The sequence below is a fragment of the Pogonomyrmex barbatus genome, unplaced genomic scaffold (genome assembly GCF_055798465.1).
Source record: "Pogonomyrmex barbatus isolate J1 unplaced genomic scaffold, ASM5579846v1 scaffold5, whole genome shotgun sequence".
Lineage (NCBI taxonomy): Eukaryota > Metazoa > Arthropoda > Insecta > Hymenoptera > Formicidae > Pogonomyrmex > Pogonomyrmex barbatus.
The window spans coordinates 432,249-458,214 of record NW_028297149.1 but is presented as its reverse complement, the minus strand read 5'-3'; the positions used below and the strand labels follow the sequence as shown (position 1 = coordinate 458,214).

Below are 25,966 nucleotides of genomic sequence, written 5' to 3'. Positions count from 1 at the left end.
AAGATATATTGTTTAGCGTTGAAGAAGCAATAGAAAACATAAATCTATCTTGGGATAAATTAACTTCAGTTGCTATTGATGGTGCTGCAACAATGATTGGACATATATGGGTTTTATAGAACGTTTAAAGTGTAAACTAGCACAATCAAAACAAGAAATACATTCGATCCATTGTATCATCCATCAAGAAGCATTATGTGCAAAATCTTTAAAGTATGACGAAGTAATGAAAATTGTAATCAAAGTTGTAAATTTTATTAAAACTACTGGATTGAATCATCGTCAATTTCGCGAATTTTTATTTTCTTTAGAGTCAGATTATACCGATATCTCCTATTTTTGCGAAACACGATGGCTTAGTCGAGGTAAAACTCTTCAGCGTTTCTTTCATTTACGCGAAGAAATAATTATATTTTTAGAAATGAAAGATAAGTCTGTGCCTGAACTATCACAGTCTTCCTAGATTGCCAATCTCGCCTTTCTTGCGGATATTACTAATCATTTAATACATTAAATTACTCTCTACAAGGCAAAGATAAATTAATTATTTATATGTTTGATCAAATTAGATCTTTTAAAATAAAACTTAATTTATGGATCAATCAATTTCAATCTCGACAGTTGTTGCATTTTTCAAATTTATTATCTGTTGCCATGCACATTCAAGATAAGCAATATGAAAAATATATAAATTCACTTCAATTATTACATAATGAATTCGATTGTCGGTTAGGGAAATGCATGTTTTAGAAGAAGACTTACTTATTTTTATGACACCTTTTACTGTTGATATTAATATTGTTCCCGCAGATATACAATTAGAATTAATAGATTTAAAATGTGACACTGCTCTTAAAAATCGTTTTGATACAATTACTGACATCGTACAATTTTATTCATATATATCTCAAGAACGTTTTCCTCGACTACATGCTCGTGCTGCAAAAATAATGAGTATGTGCGATTCTACATATTCATGTGAACAATTATTTTCTATTATGAAATTAAATAAATCGCGATTACGCGAACAGTTAACAGATTCACATTTAAATGCAATAATTGTCGTTTAAATTGTGCCAAAACGATAACACCTGATATATCGTATATAATATCGGAAAACTGAATATGAATCAAATATTAATTAAATGTTATAAGAGTTGCTTATTTAATATTATTGTAAGAATGGTTTATTTAAAATATAGATAGTTACTAATTTATGCTAATTCTGGATCTGAATTTGTGCAACACAATATTTTTTTACTCCTTGAATAACACGTTCAACGAACAGACGTTTCTGCTAGTTCCCTCTGTTCACTTTATTGCATCTAGCCGCCTAACGCTAGCCCCAGCGCGCTCGACTATTGAGCGCCCGCGAGCAGCCGACCCCTGCATTAGACGGCCTTTAGACTTCCAGTAGACGTCCACCAGTAAAAATCCACAGTTCCGTTTCGTGGGAGTCTATGAGACCTCTATTAGACATCTTCATAGACATCTGTTAGATGTTAGGATCGTTAATAGAGAGTCCATGGAGTCTTGGTTAATGACCCACACGGAACAAAAACTTCTAATAGATGTCCATTAGAGAGGTTTACTATGGAGGTTTGTAACTTCCATTAGACGTCCATGAACCTTCCAAAAGACCTCTACAAAAAAAGTTAATAAAAAGAATTTTTTATGATGCTAAACAAAAATATTTCTTGAAGGAACGAAGCGCACATACATACGTAACGTACAATGGAACTAATGAAATCTTTTTTTATCTCGTAAATGTCGGTAACGTCACATAATTTTTTCGAGGGTCTCACTCATCGTTGTAATATACACTGTCGAGCTCGCTTCATCTCTGTGATCGGCTGAAATCAGATACGAGAACAATAGTATAATTAACTTAGAAGTTCGATATAAAAATATGATAGATCTCCGATCAGTAAATGTTATCACATTGTCATAAGATTCAAATAGTCTTAATGTCAATGTCTTGATAGCGTGTAATTTTTGTAGATAATTTAATTATATATAAAGGTGAAGATTATATATTATATGGATTTTTAATATCATGTTCCATGTAGTGTTTATAAATTACGTATAATATTCTATTTAGTCATTTATATATTTATTGATCGTATAAATACGTGAGATATTTCTCTTATTCAATATATGTTATCTTGTGTTTGATATAATCATTTATATACAATCAAATACGAATAAATAAGATATATACAATAAATTTTTAATTTATTTATAAATATATATTCTCAATTTTTATTATAAAATAATCATTTACAAAGAATCTAAAACCTTCAATTAAGCTCTGAAAGTTTCACAAAATATCTGTAATTCATCCATACAATCTCCATAAGACTAACGGAAGTTTGATAGAGCTCCATTAGAGCTCCATCATGGAGATAGTATAGGTCTCCATTAGAGATTTATCTGATTTTCATCATGGAGATAGATATCGCATGAAGGCCGTGAAAGTTATATACGAAGGTCTGAAAAGTTTTGAGCCTTAACATGAAGATGATGTTACTCGTCAAAATCATTCTAGTATTACAATAGTATATGCTTTGAAAGACTTTTGTGAAAATTTCAGCCATTTTGGACACTCAGTTGTTATTTGACAGTCGTTTGTGTCAGTCGATGTCGTTTTTGTAAAAATGGAAAAAATTGAATATCGTGCCGTGATTAAATTCTTACATTTGAAAGGCAATACGCCTGCGCAAATTAAAATCGAGTTGAACGCTGTTTACGGGGACTCTGCCCCATCATTTGCCACCGTAAAAAGATGGGCAGCTGAATTTAAACGTGGTCGTACCAGCTTGGCTGATGATGAGCGTTCGGGACGGCCAAAAACTGCGACCATCGCTGATAACATCGAAAATGTTCACCAAATGGTACTAGACGACCGTCGAATCAAGGTTAGAGAGATAGCAGAGGCTATGGGCATATCGAAAGAATGCGTTTGTCATATATTGACTGAAGAATTGGATATGTGCAAGCTATCCGCACGTTGGATACCGCACTTGGTCACTTTGGACCAAAAACGAATTCGAATGAACATTTCCAAGGCCCTGTTGGAGTGGTTCAAGCGAAACGAGTCAGATTTTTTGCGTCGATTCATAACTGTAGATGAAACTTGGATCCACCATTACACTTCAGAGACAAAAGAACAATCAAAACAGTGGACTGCAAAGGGTGAACCTGCTTCGAAGAAGGTGAAGACGGTTCCATCAGCTGGGAAGATAATGGCGACTGTTTTTTGGGATAGTCACGGAATTATGTATCGACTATCTTGAAAAAGGTAAAACAATAACGGGAGCATATTACGCATTATTACTTGATAAGCTGAAGGCAGAAATTGCAAAAAACCGCATTGAATGCCGCATTTGAAGAAGAAGAAAGTGCTGTTCCATCAAGACAACGTATCTGCTCACACTTCGGCGGTCACCATGGCCAAAATTCACGAACTGCACTTCGATTGGTTGACCACCCACCGTATTCACCAGATCTGGCCCTCAGTGACTTTTTCCTGTTTCCTAAGCTTAAAGTTTCGCTTGGAGGACAGAGATTTTCATCGAACGAGGAGGTCATCGCATACGTAAACGTCTATTTTACGGAGCAAGACGCCAACTACTATTTGGAGGGATTAAAGAGGTTAGAGTATCGATGGGAAAAGTATATCGAAAAGGAGATTATGTTGAAAAATAAAACTATATTTGACCGAAAAAATACTTGTTTTTATGTTAGGCTTAAAACTTTTCAGACTACCCTCGTAGAGGATTCTAATGGATGTCATTTTTCGTGTGGGACCATCCACCGTGAAGATTTGCTGGATAGCTAATGGACGTTTACAGTGGAATCCTAGGGGATCGTCCACCACGGAGTTTAGCTGGACGACTAATGAATGTCCATGATCGAATTCTTGAAGATCGTCCACCGTGGAGGTTCACTGGACGGCTAATGGATGTCCACGGTGGAATTCTAAAGCACTATCCACCGCGCAGATTCGCTGGACGGCTAATGGATGTCTACCTGACTTTTATCGTGGAGATAGACGTTCGATGGAAGTTTAATGGAGCCATGGAGGTTCAATGGATATCCACTGGAGGTTATGTTCTATGTGGGTACATTTCGCGTAGCTCTTTGAACTCTTATTATTATCGATTCTCTTGATAATGCGGAATACTAATTTTATTACTATTTTGTCTCATCCACTGTCTTGATATTTGTATTGCAAAAATACTTTTTCTTTGATTGTTTCCCAAAGAAAATAGTCGCATGGATTGTAGTCTAGAGATCGAGCAGGCCACGGAGTTATTGAACCTTTCCCGAACTATTCAGGAAAAGTTTCATCGAGATAACGGCGGACAATATCTTTAAATAAGATTAACATAATAAGGTTCTCTAAAGAACTAAGCGAAATGTACAGAAAAAAGCAAAAGCATGTATCAAAGTAGAAGGAGCTTACTTTGAACACTTATTATAATTTTAATTAAATTTGATCGATTAATTAACAATAAATTGATAATTTATTATAAAAATATCAAAACATTTATTTTAGCTGTGTACTTTTTAATCTTTAAGATCTTTTTATGAAGGTAGAGAGAGAGAGAGAGAGAGAGAGAGAGAGAGAGAGAGAGAGAGAACGAGAGAGAGAAAGAGAGAGAGAGAGAGAGGGGGGGAGAGGGGAGAGAGAGGGGATAGAGGGGGAAGAGGAGAGGAGAGGAAAGGGAAAAGGGGGAGGAGGGTACACCGTCGGCGTCGTTCTCCCCCTCCCCCCCGTGTAGTTCATCAGCTCTATTTCGCCTTGTTCCGTCCCTGCTTTCCCTGTATTGATGGGAGTCGATTCATTAACTTCAATACCATACAATAACGAATAAAAAGCTCAGATCAAAAAATAATTCAGGACTTTTTGACTTGGATTTTTGTTGTGTATTTCATGATATGCTTCTTATATGTCTTTTTAGTTACACCTTGTATAGTATAATCCAAAAAAATGTGCAGTATTCACTCATAACAGATTTAATTTGAGAATTAATAATAATAAAAAAATTCTTTGTGTATTTATTTTAAAATAAAAAGGTTAAAAGATTATTATAATATACTTAAATAGTTGGAGCGGTTGCAAATCTTTCTTTTGCTTCTCAGAATACATATCTTATTAATAGAATGATTAAAAGCAATATTCTTATATAAAATAAAATTGTCACGGGAAAAAAAAGAATCGTGGAGTCCACTGGACGTAATAGTACCACGTATTATTTTTTTATTCAATCATAAGCGGATACAATGACAAGTTATTCCTTTTTTAACGAAAAAATTGGTACATTACTGGTTTCTTTAAGTTTGAAATTTCTTTATAAGAAAGGAGATAATTTAGCACAAAAAAAAGTCTCTTCAATGCTTCATAGAATAAGCCATTTACGAAAAAAAAAACTTAAGTGCATGGATTGCAAATAAACACAGTCCTTGTAGCTAAATATTCTAAAAGATTTTTTAAAGGATGATTCCTCACACTTTAAGACAAAAATTTCATGTAATCATGTGTCCGAAATGGCTTAGTTTCAAGGATACAGAGTGTCAAAGTTGAAAAAAATTCGTTTTTTCCAAAAACTTTGAAAACATATATATTTGAAACTAATTTGCTTCAGACACATAATCATGAAGTCTTCTTGAATATATGTTAGAAATCATCCTTTAAAATCTTTTGCTTAACGGGATGTTGGATTGACGAGCGAATTCCGACGAAAACGTTCACACATATGCACATCTATACATCTATACATACATTAACACATTTACGTATACATATATACACTCATACATACATTTCTGTACACATATGATATATATATGAACAAATTTTTGTATTTCCCTGATGATAATAAGTGTCTAAACTTAATTCTAAGGACTCAATGTTGCTCCTTCTAGTCTAGTAATATCAGTTTTGTAGGTACAGGCTGTAAAAGTTTCATAAAGCAAATATTTATGCGACTTGACAACTTTGAACGCCATTTTAAGGTATCAAATCGTAAAAAAGATTTAAATTTAAAAATTTTTTCTCATTCTTGATACGAAATTCATATGCTAAACACATATTAATGCATAAACTTTAATTGTGAAAAAGGATTTCCAGATCTATAAAGTTAATAAAAAATGAGAGCAATACAAAAATTACTGCGTTTTGTCGATAATACAGACAAGTCCAGCATCGCCTACATCCTATACATGTTTTACATTATACAAAAAATAATATAATACAAGCGTCGATCGTGACGTAAATCCGTGATCGATGTTATTGATGAGAAAAACTTTGTGTTAATATACGTGCATGCAGTTATCATATAAACAAAGAAAACAAACTTGATAATAACATTAGCCGCAAACCAGAAGAGAAGTTTTCGCTGCTACATAGATACATCGTAACATCGCGACGCCGCGTGTAAGAAACCACAAATACAATTGTGAAAACATCGAATTAATTAAATGGCGCTTTAAACTTATAATCATCGCATTAATTGCTGCTACAAATTGTATTCTTCTAAAGCGAGAATACATTGCGAGAATTTTATGTAGTAAAAGTGCGCATGCTATGTTTATTAGGTATGTAAGTTTTATTATATGTTCAGATTATTTTATTGTCTCGTATCTCATAATCGCGTTATATCACGGATATCAGTATTATTTATAACAGTATATTGAGGTATATTTCACTTATTCAATTTATTTTGAAGATAGTATAACTTTGACCTCGAAAATTCAGCTATGATCGACATTGCGTCAGTTCATATTCATCTCATTGAAATTCATGATGTTTCAAAACTTATACTTTCCAAATAAGCGACTTGATTAGATACGAAGTTGTATCTAATATGCGAAGTGTAACAATACAGAATAATGGAAAAATCTCATTTATAGAAAATACACAAATAATTGAGAGGGAATCTTTTAAAACCAAGGACATTGTTATTATTTTAGAAAATAGATATCAGCATAAGATGTCATAACTTAATATTATTGGCATTTGCCTGCCAATGTTGTGCTCATTTAACATGCGAGGCAAGTACGGCGCAATACAATTAAATAGAGTTTAATGAACCTATTGCTTGTTCAACTTCATTTACCACTATATATGCGCGCGTTAAAGTTGGATAACAAGACGTAGAATATTAATTATCAATTACTGTATGTAAAACAATCAAGAACTCGGCGATTCACAAAAATAATAATACAATATAAATTATACAACATAAAGTTCTATGTGTTGTATGTTACCAATAAAAATGCCTGCTTTTAAAAAGCAATTGTTATCTATTTTTAGTTGCAGATTTTTATCTTTATGCATATTATTTTTGCAATAAAAAAGATATGGATGAAGTTCCGAAAGCAACATACCTCCGATTTCAACGAAACTTTGTAAAAACTTTCCTTTCGAATCAAAATGAAAGCCCTTAAAAGGATTTTTGGCGACTAGTACGGGAAGCCATTTTTTGTGGTCAAAATGTTAAATAAAACTTTACAATAAAGACAAGTGCTATGATCTTAACCTTGACATATGTTATTAAGGTCATGATCCTGAATAATTCTAAAAAGATTTTAGTCGTTATTTATTAAAAAGTTATTAACAACAAATTTCGGAAACATATAACGGTTTATACTAATATTAACGAACCAGTACTAATTTGTTAATGCATGCGTAGATATGGTAAATATGTGAACGGGAGTGAGGTTTCATCCCTCCCTCATCCCAGAAAAACCGGTCTCAAAAAATCCAATCAGCTTATTTTAGCTTGTTCCAAACATATAATTAGGGAATATGTGCAAATCAATATTAATCCTCTATCTGCAATCTAGATCCTTTTTTGGTCAGCTCAATTCTTTTTTATTATTCTAGATAAGTAAAAGATTTGGAAAAATTCAGGATTATTTTCCATTTTTATTACTTTATCAAATAGTTTTTTGAAATGTTAAAATCTTTATTTAATAAAAATTAAAATTTGAGCAAAAATAAGGAAAAATTGAAATTTGTTTAAAATTTGTTTAAAAATATATAACTTAACTAAATAAATATTTAAAAATATTGTTGCAAAGAGTCTTACTTCGGATTATAATCTTAAAAAAAATACAAATATATTTGCGACGACTTAAAAAAATTAATAAAATTAATAAATAAATTTTAAGAAAGTCGAACAATTTTATATTAATTCATGATTGCAATAAATATGAGTAAAAGCAAGATTTTCTTTTTCTTTTTAAATATTTAAAACAATATTTCAAAATTAGGATTTATTTTGCCTTGATCCACCATTCCATAAAAGGGCATAGAGATCATCACTTGGTAATTCGACTGATTGAATAAGTTTGAATGTATTTGTCTATCTTTATTTTTATTATAAAACTCTATAAAAATTTATTTTAGCAATATTAAAAAAATGACAAAAAAATTGGAGAAATTCAAACTCATTTATTTGCGAAAATACTAATACCGTCTGTAATTTGGATCTTTTTTGGAATATATGGCACTTTTGACTCTGTGTTGTCGAAAACAGATTGTCACGCTCTGACATTGCGAGTAAGATTCTATTATTAACAAAACCTTTTAGAAGAAAAAATCGATTTTCATCTTCCTTTTATTTCGAAAAAATTTAAGAATGAAATTTCACTGCTAGAGAAGACTCAGATTGTAGACGAAAAGTTAAGAATCAAACATACTTTCTTTTTAACATTACTTTTTCCTTAAAAAAATAGAAAAACACACTGTTATTATATCTATATAAATTCACATTTCATTATGTTATGTATTATTAAACAAAAATGACCTGATTGCAATGGCATCCTAAAATTGATGTAATTTAAAATTAATGAACTCATAATATATATCAATTAATTTAATAACATATTTTACATATTTTAACTTATTATAATAGACACGCAATATTAGCATAGAAGTAAAATCGGATAAAAGTCGGATGTGAATTGTCATGCGTATTGATCTAAAAAGTGATTGAAATCATTCACGCGGCATCTCGTTTGTTAGTTATGCGGCCACTTGCTATCATTCTCATTGTTCCTCGGGCGAAGTTCCGCAAGTTATTACGGAATTATTACGTATTTCTCACAAGCGCTTGAGAATAATTGACGTGTTATAGGACAAAGGAGAGCAAGCGCGCGTGAGTCAAACGGACATAGGTAGAAATCGATAGGGATGATCTCGTCGAACGACTAGCTCGTTATATCTATCTGTTGTCGGATGGTATATCGTTTCGCGAATATATAAGATTGCATTATTGCAAATTGGAGCAAAATGAGATAGTGAGACAACGTACTAAGAGAACTTCGTTATAAAGAGAATCGAGATAGCCTGTAATAATAAGGGTTAGCATACACGCTTTTCCATTTCGAATTGATTTCAGAGAAAATTAGATTCACGTGATAAATTCATGGTAGTCACGGTGATAGTATTCGTTGTTGTACGGCAGTGCGAGAACCTCGCATACGTTTACAGCCATGATGGACATGAATTATGATGCTACATATGGATAACAATGAAGATAATAAATGATCTATTGTACCTAGGAAATGGTATTCCTGATTATCCTGATATAACTAAAATTTTTTAAATGTTATTGTTGTATACATAATTGACAAAATTTTTCTGTTGAACAAACAAAATCATTTTATTATATTTATTTACAGTATATATTTATATATCAAGTTCAAGTATAAATTAAAATTCTTAAATATAAATCTCTTATCCTTATCCTTAATCTTATTCTTAAATATAAACGATAAAAATTTATATACATACGAATAAATTTATATACATTTATGAAAGTATTTAATTAGTATTTACGAAAAGATATATGGATATCTTTTATCAAGACTGAGTTTTATTTTTAGCTGTTTTTAATATTAATTTTTGAATATACTTTTTGTATATTCAAAGTGTATTCAAAGAGTGAATATAAATTTAAAATAAATAAATGTTTAAAATTCTTTTCTGAATATTTAATAAAATAATTTGGGGAAAAAAGTTTAGTTTTTGAATTTATAACTTAACCGACACCATACAATAGAGCTCTATATTTTATAACACGGAAAAGTTATAATGATTGTTACAACAACATTCTCTATGATTGGAAAAGAAATATATATGATATATATATATATATATATATATATATATAGAGTTCAAATTATATTGTTATTATATTAAGTAATAACTGTTAAGATTTAGATGATTTTCACAATTGTAGTCCTTACAATAAGTAACATTTGATTAAAATTTCTTCGGCCGAGTTCGGCGGCGCAGCGTGGAACGCGTCCCATGCAACGGTATGCCAACCGTCTCGCAACTATTTGCGAGTCTAATTAGGTTAGACTCGATACATACTATCGGTCCGCTCTTGCTCCGCTCACGGTCCACTCATGGTCCGATCAAATATTATTTCATTGTTTATAACATGCGTATCCACACTATGTATTTCGGTCTGGTCTCGCTCCACTCTCGCTTCGCTTTCATTCCAGCAACGATTCTTCGAAAGAATATTTTACCGGAGCGTGAATATTTTACCCATTGAACTTATCCGGATTCATATCGACAGTGTAAACAGACGACTCGATCAATTTGCCGTTAATTCTCGCAGTCTGTCAGCATCGAACATTGTTGAACAGTGTTAAGAAATATCGAACAGCAATATGAGTAAAAAAAAATCTTAATTATTTGAAAAAGGTACGTATATTTTATAATTATAAATTAATTATTAATATATTTCTTAATTTTTATATTAACATGTATAGAAAATGATAAAATTTTAATGTAATGATTTTTTTAATTTTTAGATGAAATGCTTATTGAATTAGTAAAAGCTAATCAAGGATTGTATAATTTACAATCTCCATTTTATAGTGATAACAATTATAAAAGAAAAGCTTGGGATGAAATTGGAAAAACATTGAATCAACATGGTAAGTGAAGTAATATTTTATTACTATATTAAATTTATTGTTTTGCCACGGTACAGAACCTATGAGCGAGTTAAAGAAGTCTTTAAAAAGATTTCTTATATCAAATGCTTCTGTTCGCACGTTTTCTCCATGTCGTCGTAGATTTTGAATATTATCTGTATTTAATTTCTTTCCTACCAATCAGAAATGATAGTTCGACTATTTCGAATTATGTTATGAAGTATACATGTGGTTAAGATTATTTGGTTTACATTTTGAGAATCTGCTTTAAGTCTTCTGCAATAAATCCTTCTGCAATAAATCCTAAAAGTTTGGGATAAAATCCCAAACGCACATTCAACCAATCTCTGCTCTGCACAATTGATAATTGAATATGCGTTTTACATCTTCGATACTTTGCGCGCCTGGATATCTCATTAAAATTTTTTTTATAGTCTCATTAAAATTTTTTTTATCGGGAGTGCCTCATCTCCGAGTATAACATATGGTGCTATAGTATTTGTTCCTGGAAGTGCACAGTCTTCAGGAACATTTAATTTCTCATGGTCAAGAGATTTTCCTAAATTAGAATTAACAAAAATACCACCATCGCTATTTTTGCCATGAGCCTACATCCACAGCTATAAATCGATAATTTGCATCTACAGAGAGCTAGTACAACAGAAAAAGTTTTTTTATAATTAAAGTAGGAGTGATCCACTGTTTGCTGGGGCTATTATTATATGTTTCCCGTCTTCTAGGCAATTAGGGCAATTTCACATCGTCCATATGTCATTCGCAATTTCTGTTCAGTCCTCTTTCTGTGAAGTTGGAATAAAATTGGCTAATAATTCATCATTGATCGCTTGACAAACTTCTAAAACGATTGCTTGAATAATAGAATGACCAAGACGATAGCTGAATTGTTCGAAATGAATCTCCTATTGCTAGAAATCTATAATAAATAAAATAAATAAAATAAACAGAATTAAAAAATAATAAAATTAAATCTATATAATCTAAAACAATAAAAAAAATCTTTCTAAAAAAAGGCATGACATTGATTACTTACATTTTTCAAACTTTATTGTTGTCGCTTTTCTACAATGCCGATTGGTTTTCTTGTCGCGCTAACTCTGTGAATAACTGTCATTGGGTACGTTCAGCAAACGCAACAGTTGTGCAATTGTTGGCGAAATGTTCGCTGAACGCGCCTGATCAGTGAGCGTATTCTCAACATGTTTAGTGAGCGGCCGCTTTTTCCGCGATTTTCAAGTACGCTCAGTGAGTACAACGTGTTGTAAGCTTAGCGGGACTTACACTTTATTATGAAAATGGAGAATTTTTATTCCTTTGTATCATGTAAGACTTACCTCTACAGCTATTCTCGACATACTAAAATGTTCTTTAAATACATCATTATTATACAATGGAATTATTCTTTCATAATAATTTTCATTTTTCCAATATATACGACGTCTTGCATTAAAATTATTTAGTAATTCATCTTGTATCTTCTTCGACAAAATGTCTTATTATATTTCTCTCTATAATATTATTCTAGCAAAGAAGTATGAAATTATTAGCAGCCATTATTAAATTATAAAAGAGAATTATAATTTCTGTGAATACGAATAACACGACACAATAATGTGATATATATCATTTTTAAATAAAGATTGTTTTTGTGTACATACATATTGCGAATGTCAATAAATGCTTAGATCGTTCAGGAAATTGTTCACTGATCACTTTATGCTCAAAGAGCGCTCAGTGATCAGTTGTCCAACATCAGTTGTTGTGTTCGCTGAACGCAGTCATTGTATTGATTTCACAGACGATCATTTTGATAATTGTGTATTAAGAAGTTAAAAATATTATAATGTAACATTAGTATAATATTGTATTAATTTTTACTTTTGTGTTGAAAAAGATAAATAGCGCGCGCGCAGCGCGCGTTTGTAATGTTTAGTTATTTAAAAATTATGTTATACAAATATGCTATAAGAAAATTTTTATTTATTATTGTTATGTATTATATTATTGTATTTATTATTATTAATGAATGATAATATAATTCTATAATATAATTTTATTAAATAATATAATAATAACAATAATAAACTAATAATAATAAGTAATCACAATGTTGGTAATAATAAATAATTAAAACAATATGTACACAGTAATATATATAATAATATATATACATATAATGTAAATTATATATATGTACATATAATATAATAATATATATATATATATATACATATAAAATACATATGATACTATCATGATTTTTTTTATTTGTAGATGCAAAATACGCTGGAATCTTTGAAATCTTAATACTGAAAACATTTGAATAAGCAAAAAACAAAAAGTGGACAAGCAGCAAAATAACAAAACGGAAATGGCAAGATCAAATGTCTTTTTTGAATGAATTTTTAAATCAGGACTGTCCGCAATTAACATCTATTGGCGAAAATTTCGATGAAGAAAAAGGAGATTTATGTAAAAAGATTCATATAGAAAGAGACTTTCAGAAACTATCACTTCATTTCAAAATAATGACGATACAGAGGATTACGAATCTCAATCAAATCCCAAAAAAACGATGTTTGAAAAAAAGAAAAACCAGAAATCCCATAATGCAATCCAAGAAAGTGCATCTACGATTCTAATGAAATATTTAATAGAAAGAAAGGAACAGGAAAGTACAGCTGCTCACTCCATAGATAATTTTTTTTCTTTAATGGCTACGACAGTCAAAAATTTTTCACCGATAGATCAACACTACATAAAAACCAAAGTATTCGCTATAATTGATGATATAGAAGCTAAATATTTAATGTATCCTCTTCCATATTTTACATCGTCTACACAACAATCTCCCGCATATTTTATTCCATCTCCACAGCCATCTCTCACACAATATGACACCAATATGACACCTATTACGAATCATAATACATACATATTATAAGTAAATATACATATATAATGCATGTCATGCCAAAGATTAATACATTTTGGCAGCCAGTAGGGTAATTTATGTTTCATACAACTAATATTCTTCGATATAATGAAATTCGCCGGTTATACACGATATTTTTCATAATGCCCATTAGCTACGTTCATATATTATGAAATGTTATATTTATTTTTTATTCTATGATAAATAATCTATTAATATACTTATATTGCAATAATGAAAAAAGTATTACTTATCTTAGGCATACAATCAATTTTTCCCTTGGAGAAATAACTTCACGAAAACATACATTTTTTCAAAACTTTTTTTTCAATTTTTTATAATATCATTTCGAATGTACCATTCGAAAATATTTAATAAATTTATTCTCGTCGTTTATTAAATGAGGATATACCGTAAAATATTCTCCTTTAGTTTTTCTATTAATTAAACTGGGATAAATCCACATTGATCTTTTTCTCTTCATCTTTCATTTTGTATTATATTTTTCATCGTCCAGTATCATAGCAATTATGATTAACTCTTTATCGGAAAATAGTGTCATTTTTTTCAGGTAAAAATTATGAACTTGATAGCAAGAAAATTGAAACTATACTGATCATCTGGAATCAGATTGAAAGCGGATCGCATCACCGGATCCATAATGTAAAAGAAAGGTGTAACATTACGTATGCGCAATCTCGACCAATAAGAATTGAATCAAATGCTGAAAAATAATATGGCTGCAGCGCGAAGTTCCGAAGTTTTTCCAATTAATGCAAAGAAACATTAACTTATATTAGAAACACGATTTGTATCGGCTGTTTCCTGTAAATGATTGCAAGCAAATAGCTTAGCTATTTGCGAGCGTGTAGCATAGAAATACAGGACCCGTGGCACTGTCCTCATCACTCGTGAGAAGGTAGAGCGAGATAAATCAAAATGTCTTATACCATTTTGCGATATTCGCAATAATTTTTGAGTTATTAAATATTAAAGTTGCACAAATAAGAACGCGCGGAGAGAAAGCGCTCGCCCGCCTAATCCATAGAATGGCCCAGCATGACGACAATGGCCATCGGCGCTCGATGATGGGCGGAGCGCGCGCGGCGAGGGGAAGGATAGCCGCCGCTCACGCTTCCTATTCGTCCTACGAATCAGGCGGGCGAGCGTTTTCTCTCCACGCGCTCTTATTTGTGCAACTTTAATATTTAATAACTCGAAAATTATTGCGAATATCGCAAAATGGTATAAGACATTTTCATTTATCTTGTTCCCGTCTACTTTCTCACGAGCGATGAGAACAATACAACGGAACACCCTGTATATATAGCTGCAGATGATTTATCGAATCGTTATAACAGCCGCAGGATTTTACCCACTTCGTCACATATACATATACACACACACATTATTGCAAATAAAAATTATATTATTTATATAATTATAAATATTATTTAGAAATTCACATAAGTTATTATTTCTCTCATTATAAAAGAATTTTTGTATTACGTTTGTATTATTTAAGTATTTTTTTTTTAAATCTGCATTTTAAGTACATGTAACTATATATGATTGTTTTATGTTTGCATAGCGCAGGTGTATTTTGACCCAAATTTCATTGGCTCCGTTCATGCCGCCATTGTTATGCGCAACACATGGTACACCTTTTTTATCATAACCAGACCGTGAACGATTTGATAGTATGAATATTCAAGGATTATGATCAGACCGTGAGCGGACCGAGAGCGGATCGATAGTGTGTATCGAGCCTTATACAGATAAAAAATAGTGCAAAGCGTCTTACGCCCGACAGATCGCCGCCCAGGCACTTGACGGTTCGACGGCCGCGGAACAATGTTAGAAAATATGCATCGTTACAATATTTTGTTGTAAATATATCATATCAGCTAGGATTCAAAGTTGGATCTTTTTATTTTTCAGAATAGGCATCTTTATCAAATCAACCATATTAAGGTATGTAATGATATTTTTCTTGTAATTCTGTTTATATATATAAATTCAAAAACTAATATTAGACACTAAGAACCAGTTTTGATTAAAAATAAATTGTACGTTACTTGTGTAGAAATAAAATAAAATTATAATAATAAAATTTGTATAATATTATGAAAAACTTGTATTAAGAAATTGAAATAATATGTTATTGATAAGCTATAAAGAGATGTTAAGTAAAGAATAATGTAAAATTGTAAATAATGCCTACAAAAATTTCTCTTGGGCTTTCATGTCGTTTGATGATTTTGTTAGACTATGCGATTTAATATAAGTAACTCTGTACAATAAGATGTGAACTATGATAATAATAAGAGATAATAATAATAATTGAATATAGATATGTCTAATTAACATTTAAATCTGCAATATCAATTGAAACTTGAACATATTAGAAAATCCAGTGTAAATTGTAAGGCTCGTATGGCTTACTTATATATGTTTGCATTTTGCATTGATTTTTTTTGATCGACTGAAGTAACGATGTTATTATTACCAGGTTGATAGGTTGCGAACATATAATCATGAGCAAACTGTATCACATTGCTAACTTTTTACCTATATATGTAATCTAGAACAATATTTGATAATCGTTTAGAAATATGAACACCTCAGCATAAATTCAATTATAACGGAGTTATATTGTGAAACTTTGCAATTTGAAAACAATCCCGATATGAACATATACGAATATATCGTTATTTAGTGTGTCACTTATATATAATCACACAACACACACACGCACGCACTCACATACAATATATATGGGCAATTTTTTCTCATATTTTCAAATTTTCTTTTTGTAAAAGAAACAATGCGAGAATTATGTTTTTAATTATATTATTTAATTATATTATTATTATTATTATTTTTCTTATATCAAACAAAAATTTTATAAAAAAAATTAATTAATATGAATATATATATAGGAATATATATATTTAGTATATAGTTATATGTATCTATAACGATGTTTATATATAGATGTTTATATATATATATATATTATATATTATAGATGTTTATATATATATATTATATATATATTTATATATATTTATATATATACACTTACTGACAAAAGTTAAGAAACAAAATAATTGTTTGCTAATTGCTGTGTATATTCTTTATCTTCTGAAATACATATTGAAAGCAAAAATAATATAAAGAGATAACATTTCATACATCAACATACTTCAAGTTCTTTTCCGAATATAGTAACACAAAAACAACAAATAATATTGAGTCGAAGAGATCAAACAAAAGTTTTATGACAAAAGTTAAGAAACATGAAGATTTCTCGCAATAAATCAAATACAATAAATCAATGTAATAAATCAATATAAACAAATATGTTTGGAAAAGTTTAGTCTTCTCTGTGACATTGTCAAATGTGGTTCGTATTATAAGCTATCTGTTAAATATGGCAAGAAGGTAATATTTAACTAAAACCGAGAAGCAAAAAGTAGTTAACATGTTTAAAAAAGGTTAGAGAAAAATTAACATTGCAAAAGTGTTTAGTGTGAATCGTTGCATTATCACAAAGATCATAAAACGATTTCAATATGTATAACTATTAAAACGGCACTACGTTGAACTGGCAGACCGCGAAAGACAAGTCAAAAACTTAATTGTCGAATTAAGGCTCTCTAAATGCAATTTATTTTACACTGCTTTTAAAATTAAGAACCAATTGAGTCTCGAAAATATTAGCACGAGGACAATTAGCCATCGTTTAGATGAAAATAATCTTTTCTCATGCAAAGCTTATAAGAAATCACTTGCTTCTAAAAAAACGGAAAGCTCGATTGGAATTCGCTAAAAAGCACATTAATTAGACTATTATTGATTGGTTAAAAATTTTGTGAATTGAAAGTAAGTTCAACTTACTCGGAAATGATTCCAGGAGTAACGTGCGACGTCCTATTGGACAGAGATTTAATGTAAAATATCTCAAACCTATGGTAAAATTTGGCGGTGGTAATGTGATGGTGTGGGGTTTCTCACATAATAATCCTGATCCTTTAATACAAATAAAAGAAATTATGGATTTGTCTATTGTGATATTTTACAAAATTATATGCTGCCATTTGTTAACGAAAAAATGTTTATAGAATGGTTATTTCAACATGATCCAAAACATTCTTCTAAATTAGTTAAGACATTTCTCAAAACAAAATTCATAAAACAAAATATTAATGTAATCAAGTGGCCAAGTCAATCTTCAGACTTGAACTCAATAGAACTTTGTGGGATTATGTTGGATGTCAGTTGGGGAAAGCATTCTCTTACCGATAAAACAGAGTTAATGGAAAGATCATAAAAATATGGTCTGAAATACTGGTTTTATGCTCGATTAATCGAATTAATGCCACGCAGATGTCGTGCAGTCATCAAATCCAAGGCCTATCTAACATTTTCCTAGATTATTACAAATGTTTACACATTGTTATTTTCGTTAAAAGTGATTATAATTTAAGCAAACTATGTTTTCTAATTTTTGTCACAAAGCTTCTGTTTTGTTTCTTCGACTCAACATTAACATTGTAATTTTTATACAACCATATTCGAAAAAAATTTATTGTATATTGATGTTTGAAATGTTATCTCTTTATATTATGTTTGTTTTCAACCTATTTCAGAAGATAAAGATATACAATAGTTTCCAAACGATTATTTTGTTTCTTCACTTTTGTCAGTAAGTTTATATATTACACACACACACGCACGCACGCACGCACGCACGCACGCACGCACGCACGCACGCACGCACGCACGCACGCACGCACGCACGCACGCACGCACGCACGCACGCACGCACGCACGCACGCGCGCGCGCACACACACACACATACACACACACACACACACACACACACACGAGGTGCGTCAAAATGTATCCGGACTGTAACCCGCTCGCTAACTGCTTATAGCACATTCCCGCTCCAGGAGAATTCCCCCCTTCCATCCTTTGTGCGTAAGTCTGCCGAGCAGAATCAAGCTGGTTGAAACGCTCCCTGTGATTTTGTAACATGCTGTGTTGCGACGAACTATTGCGGCATATCAATGTTATCGCCAAACAAGACTTCGGTCGAGGTAAAGGAGCACATCTCTAATCTCGCGAAAATGTGTTACAAAGCGCACCGCGCTCGACGTCTCGGAAACGATGCGACGAAAATGGCATGCTATTTGAAACCATCCTTGGTGCGATATAGCTCCCAAGTTTGGATATAAATAACAATGCGAAGTGTCACTACGTTTTTCGAGCTCTTTCGTGTTAGGAATCCGTGCGAGTCTTAACGAGAAGCCGAGTCCTTTATATTAAATTAACGAGAAGCCGAGTTTACAAATCGAAATGTTATCGAAATTAATATGTAGAGACCTCCCACATATATATAATACGTTACATATACGATAAAGACATTATTCACATAGCATAGTGTATGTATGCAACACGCTATTTATATCTTACATTTTGCGATTTCACGATGGATAAAAAATCGAACATCAAGTTTTGTATTAAACTTGGGAAATCTGCCACAGAGACCCTTGAGACTTCGGGAGGCCTATGGCAATAATACCCTAGGTCGAATCCAATGTTTTCAATGGCACTCCCAATTTCAAAATAGCCGAACATCGTTAAAAGACGAGAAATCTGGACAGCCGCAAGCACTCTCGAAAATGTCGAAAAAATGGGTGGGGTTTGTTTGACCACGTTTGCAATTGACCAGTCACCAGTCACTCATAGCGTTTGAACAGAGGAAAATCTCTAGACACCGGCCGTTGTGAGTGGCTGTGGTCAATCGCAACGTGGTCAAACGGGACACTTCCGAAAAAAATCACACAGTTCATTCAGAAATGATCGTTGGATTACGATCAAAGAAGTTGCTGACGCCATTGAAATTTCATTTCAGACTGCTTAGACTATTATCATGATTTAAACATGTGACGCATTGCTGCCAAGTTTGTTCCCCGTCTCTTGTCTCTCGACTTTTCGTGTCATCATCTGTGAACATCTCCGACATCAGGTCAACGGTGATCCAACTTTCATATCAAGGATCATCACAGGGGATGAGATGAGACTTGGGTTTACAGCTACGACTCGGAGACCAAGCAGCAGTCATTCCAAGAGTTCACAATCTCCAAAAACAAAGAAAGCAAGGCAAGTCAGTTTGATATGAAGGGAGTTGTGCACCAGGAATTTATTCCTTCTAATCAAATAGTGAACGCATACTTCTACTATGACATTTTGAGGCGCCTGCGTGAAGATGTTCGTCGAAAAAGACCTAAACTTTGGCGCAACAAGAACTGGCTCCTGCATCACGACGCTCCTGCTTACACGGCCTACAAAACATGGGATTTCTTGACGAAAAACAGCATGACAGTGATCCCACACCGCGCCTACTTGCCAGATTTAGCCCCCTGTGATTTCTTTCTTTTTCTCAAAATGAAATTGGAGCTTAAGGAGGGTGGCGTTTTGACACCGTAAACGAGATTCAAGTCGAATTGCAAGAGGTGCTTCGCGGGCTTTGAGAACAGGACTTTCAAAAAGGATATAGTAGAAGCGGCATGGTAGAAACAATGGGATTGCTGTATCAATGCAGGAGAGGACTACTTCGAAAGTGATGGAGGCCAGATTTAACACAAGTAAATGTTAACATTTTTACAGGCCCAGTCCGGATATATTTTGATCGCACCTCGTATGTATATAAATATTTATATATTATTGTATTTATATGGATATTTATATGTTATTGTATTTATATGGATATTTATATGGATATTTATATGTTATTGTTGGATTCCGATGTAGGCAAATGTCTTCCACGCGTTTTACAGAGAAAGAAATGTCTCAGGAAACATGTTCGAGAAGCTGGCTTTCTCTTACTTTAGTTTATTAACAGTCCTCATTCGACAACTCGGATTTATAAAGCTAGCAATTCTTTTCTAGGCACAAGACTTGTTGTTAATAAATATTGGATTGTCGGAAAAGTCATGACGCATTTTTGTAACAGATGACACTAGTTCGTTTTTGAAAATACTAGAGTCATTCGTATTTATTGCTATATCATTTGACAGCTGACAGTTCTAGCTTCATTCTAAAAAAAAATTGAGCGATTTAGTTGAGTTTTGGAGATTTTATTTTAAGTTGAAGATAGAAGACCAAACTGTGCATTTTTGCCATATATTACTGTTTTACTTCCATAAAGGGAAGAACGCTCGTCAAGCTTGTGAAAAGTTGCGTAAAGTGATACTCTACAAAAACGTCAGTGCCAATGATGATTCACGAAATTCCGTGCTGGTGATTTTGACCTCAACGACGCTCCTCAGGGAGGCCCACCGAGGTTGATGATGACAAACTAAAGGCATTGATCGAGTCAAACCCACGTTACACGACACGAGAGATTGCAGAAACATTGAACATCCATCATTCAAGCGTTCACGATCACCTGAAGAAACTGAAATACGTAAGCAAGCTCGATATTTGGATTCCTCATGAACTTAAAGAAGTTCATTTGACAGCCCGTATAAACATCTGCGATATGCTCATTAAACGTGAAGAAAATGATTCTTTCTTGAAGCGACTGATAACTGGTGATGAGAAATGGATTGTTTACAACAATGTGGTGCGCAAACGATCTTGGTCCCGACGTGATGATTCGCCTCAAACGACATCAAAAGCAAACATTCATCAGAGGAAGGTTATGCTCTCAGTGTGGTGGGAATTTAAAGGTGTAGTGTTTTTCGAGCTCCTACCAAGGAACCAAATAATCAATTCGAATGTGTACTGTCGGCAATTGGACAGTTTGAACGAATCCATCATCCAGAAACGTCCAGAGCTCGTTAATTGTAAAGGAGTTTTGTTTCATCACGACAACGCGAGACCACACACAAGTTTGACCATCCGTCAAAAATTATTGGATGGGATGTGTTGCCGCATCCACTATACTCGCCTGATCTTGCGCCGTCAGACTTCCACTTGTTTCGCTCTCTTCAAAACTTCTCGCATGGTATAACATTTAATTCAGATGAGGCTGTAAATCAGCACCTTGTTCAATTTTTCGCCGAAAGACAAGTCCTTTTATGAACCAGAAATTATGAAACTCACTGAAAGATGGCAAAAAGTTATCAAACAAAACGGGCAATATATCATTGATTGACTTTGTTCTTTATATAAATAAATGACCTTTGAAAAACATAGAAAAAATATGTCATGACTTTTCCGACAACCCAATAATATCGAAACGCATTTAAGAGAATTATGGCGGAACTTGTGATCGTGTCGAGCGTTCGGAAAATTCTGTCCGCAGAATCGAAAAAAAGAAGCATGAAATGAATTGCACAAATTATCGCGATCAATGTCGATCATGCGCTAGTCGCGAGCATTGCAGGGCGGTGAAATGCGCAAAAAGAAAATGACTCAAAGAAGACAAATGTAAATGAATCATTATTAAAGTGTACTTAACAGTTTATACATAGGGTGAATCTTAATGGATGTCCCCACCTTTTACCATGGGATGAGTTATCAACAGTAATCCATTTTCGATCCATGATAGTAACTGCTTGGAACTTTAAAAAACCTAACACGCGAAAAGAGAACTTCAAGGGTGGTGTGAAAATCCACTATTATTGTTTTTAATTTTTTATTTATATTTATATAAAAATATTGTGCAAAATACTTTTTTTGAAGAAAAATATAATTATTCCATTTTTCCATAAGAAGTATATTTGTAAAATATATTCGATTCAATCAATTACCATCATGGATAGAAAATGGATTATAGTTGATAACTTATCCCATAAAAGGTTGGATCCATTAAGATTCATCCTGCATATTTTATATATGTTCTTATATAAAACATTTTTTACCAAGTAGTTGTCAGTAAGTCAATTTACTTTATTATTCTTCCACTCCATTATGAAGTCACATGTAAATTTTGGCAACACTACTATGTCAGTTTTGAGACTCAGTTTTTTAGATACTCATTTTTTATTATTTTATGAAGAAGTTAATACAAATACGAAACATAAAAACTATTATATTATCTGATAGAAGATATTTTCTAGCTTATATTTATATTTCTGATGTTGTGCCACTCCGGGCGCAACTGAGAGGATAGTGGCGGAAGGGGGAGAAGGAGTCACACAATCTTTTAATAAACACGATATTTTTATTTTATTTTAACACTCGGTGTTCGTTATTACTGAATCATCCGCGAACTGTCACATTTTCTTAGCAATTCTACGCGTCGGTACTCGTACGTGCCTCTGATTCTGAGCCGCGCCTAATTACTCTCAGCTCTTTTATCGGTCCGCTGTTACGCGGCCTCGGCGCGTCCTCGTGTCGAAACGTTGTTTGGTGCATCAGCGTTTCGACACGTATTGTCAGTCAGTGTCCTTGCCGAATTGCACATCGGTTGCAATTGGCGCGGGCGCGCATTATTCCCTATTATTTTTTATTTCATATTTTAATTACTTAATTTATAATTCTCGGATTAGTCAGAGTCCTTGAGATTCTGGCTAAGCAGCGATGTTACGAGGTCGGGTTGTTTTATTTACGTTGCCTCATTGAAGTTTTGTTTAAGTATTTGTTTAAGAAATATCCACTTTGTGGATATTGCTTAAGAAATATCCACAAAGTGTATAACGACACCCGACTCACCCCCCTCAATTATTATTAATGTTAAAACGTCCCCGACCGATCAACCGTCGGGGCGCCGACACGGCGATCCTTCCGCGATCCCACCGTCGTGAAAAGCCGGCCGAAAACCCCACACCGTCGCGCCTGCGCCTACCGTGAACGCCGAAATTCGGAGAACCGACCGCGAGCCGAGCGATTATACAATACCTAGAAACCGTGCGTCTTTTCACCGTACCAACGGCGAAATTCCGAAAGATACTTGTAAATATTTACATATAAAAAAACCGTAGCCAGTCGGAACTGTAAATATAGACTTAGATATATATAAACTAAAGAGGCTCACGATATTTTACTTCTTTTACCGAATCCTGACCATATCCGACCGACGCTATCCTGCGAAACCCGATCTACGCGGAGATAGAGACGTTTTAAGTGGATGTTTAAGTGGATAGTTCTTAAACAAAGCTTTTCTCGAAGCTCTCCCACGGTGGCTCCTCCGACGGTGCCACCCTCCCCTCCCCCGATTCCCTCTCATAATCTTTCCGTAACTCTTTTACAACCTTTCCGCATGTCTTCGCAACTTTCCGCATATTTCTGCAACCATTCCGCAGTATCTCAACAACTTCTCGGCAATTTTTTCGCAATTTTTACGCATATTTCCGCAATCATTCCGCAACCATCCTGTAACTTTTTCGCATATCTCTGTAACCTTTTCACATATCTGCACCATCTATTTCGCAACTTTCTCATAATTTCCGCATATCTCCGCAACCATTTAACAATTCTTCTGCAATCTTTCCATATGTCTCCACAATCTTTCCGCATATCTCCGCAGTTTCTTAAAAATTTTTCCGCAATTCTTCCGCAACCTTTTTGAATATCTCCGCAACCATTCTGCAGCTCTTCCATAATCCTGCAGATCTCTGCAACCATTTGACAGTTCTTCCGCAATCTTTTCCCTGCATATCCTCGCTCTATAGTTTATATGGTCGATTAATGGCGCAACGCCGCTATTCGTCGTTGTTTTCACTAGTCATCCGCTTGCTTCTGCCTTTGAACTCGCCACGCCAGATTTCGTCGCGTCGGTTGAATGTTTGTTGAGATGTAACAAAATATTGTGCCGTTTTTAATAAATAATGCAGCTAGAATAATTGCAGAATTCGCCTTTATGTGACCGCAGACAATTATAACATAGTTTCGCATTTCTGACTATTTCGATGCGTTTGGAAACATCAAGTTGCCTGAATTTATTACACTTAAACAGAGGATGGATCTTGCTTTTACATGCCACACAATTATTTGTCGTGTTAATCATAAAGATATTGTTAGATGTCCTCTTTTTTTCGCAGGAAGGGAGTTCTTGCTATTGTCTCACTTACATATCTCTACTCGCACGGGCTTAGACACGCGAACCGCGGTTCGATAAAAAAACTCGAATAAACCGTCGATTTTTGGGAATTCGTCTCAACTGAGTATCTTTTCCCATTTCTCGGCTGTGCCTTTTGATAATTTATTTTCTAATATATTGACGAATATTTCGGAACCTACACTAACTCCGAATGCGGCTAAGGACGCAACGTGCTGCTGCGCAGCATCCGTGAGTTTGGACAAGCCGTTTGTTGTTTTCCTGTCCAGGACTGATAAATTTATTAGTAAAGATAAATTATGTGAAATTAGAATTCGTTTAACCTCGTATGCGCGTTTTAGTAAATACCATGCCTTCGAATAATTCAAGCCTTTAATTGCTAAAATCTTTATTCTATTGGCCGCCTATCAAAGCTGATTGCAGATATTGCAATGTCTCTATATCGCATAAATCCATTCGTGTATCGATCATTGCTAAGAATGTATTTTTAAAGGACAACCAATTTTTATACTGTCCATCGAAAGTTGGTAAAGATGTTTCCGGTAATTTTATTCGTCTTTTTGTTCTCTCTGCGTTCCCTATATAATTGAAGGATATTATAACTCGAAGGCCTGACGGTTAACGCGGATCCGCTGGGATTTATCATTTCCTCGACTTTCCTTGGCTCCTAACAAATAATATCTATCTTGTATGCTTGGAAATTCGTTCTTATGATTATCATTCGGATCTAATAATATAAGTTCATTGAACTCTTCGAAGGCATAATAGTTCGGTGACGTGTGCCATACATAACTTCAACGCGGCTTTAACGCATCCTCGTTCTATTACATTCGTTAACTTGATGATTTCAGTGATGTTCGTTTTTGCACGAGGAGTTTGACTCGATCGACCATTATGTAAGGATAAGAGGAGAAGTATTGCTTGATCGATAAACTTAGCAATGTGGCTTGTACTCACCTGAAATTCCGTTAGTTATTGCGTCTCGTTGTGATTCGGACTTTAATTTCTCCTTATGAAATCTCAT

General features: G+C 33.3%; 1 protein-coding gene and 1 pseudogene across 11 annotated transcripts in view; one reads left to right on the top strand and one right to left on the bottom strand.

Annotated features, from left to right (window-relative positions):
• The window catches only part of LOC105422411 (lachesin), a 707,047-nt gene that overhangs the window by 482,817 nt on the left and 198,264 nt on the right, over positions 1–25,966 (top strand). For 3 of the 11 annotated variants that reach the window (XM_089081988.1, XM_089081989.1, XM_089081990.1), the window contains one exon: positions 15,863–15,895. The exons of the other annotated variants lie outside the window; for them this stretch is intronic. In XM_089081988.1, coding sequence (XP_088938114.1) covers positions 15,863–15,895 — 33 coding nt within the window. The remainder of the gene's footprint in view (positions 1–15,862; positions 15,896–25,966) is intronic. 11 annotated transcript variants of the gene reach the window in all.
• On the bottom strand, positions 10,843–12,341 carry LOC148935219 (uncharacterized; annotated as a pseudogene).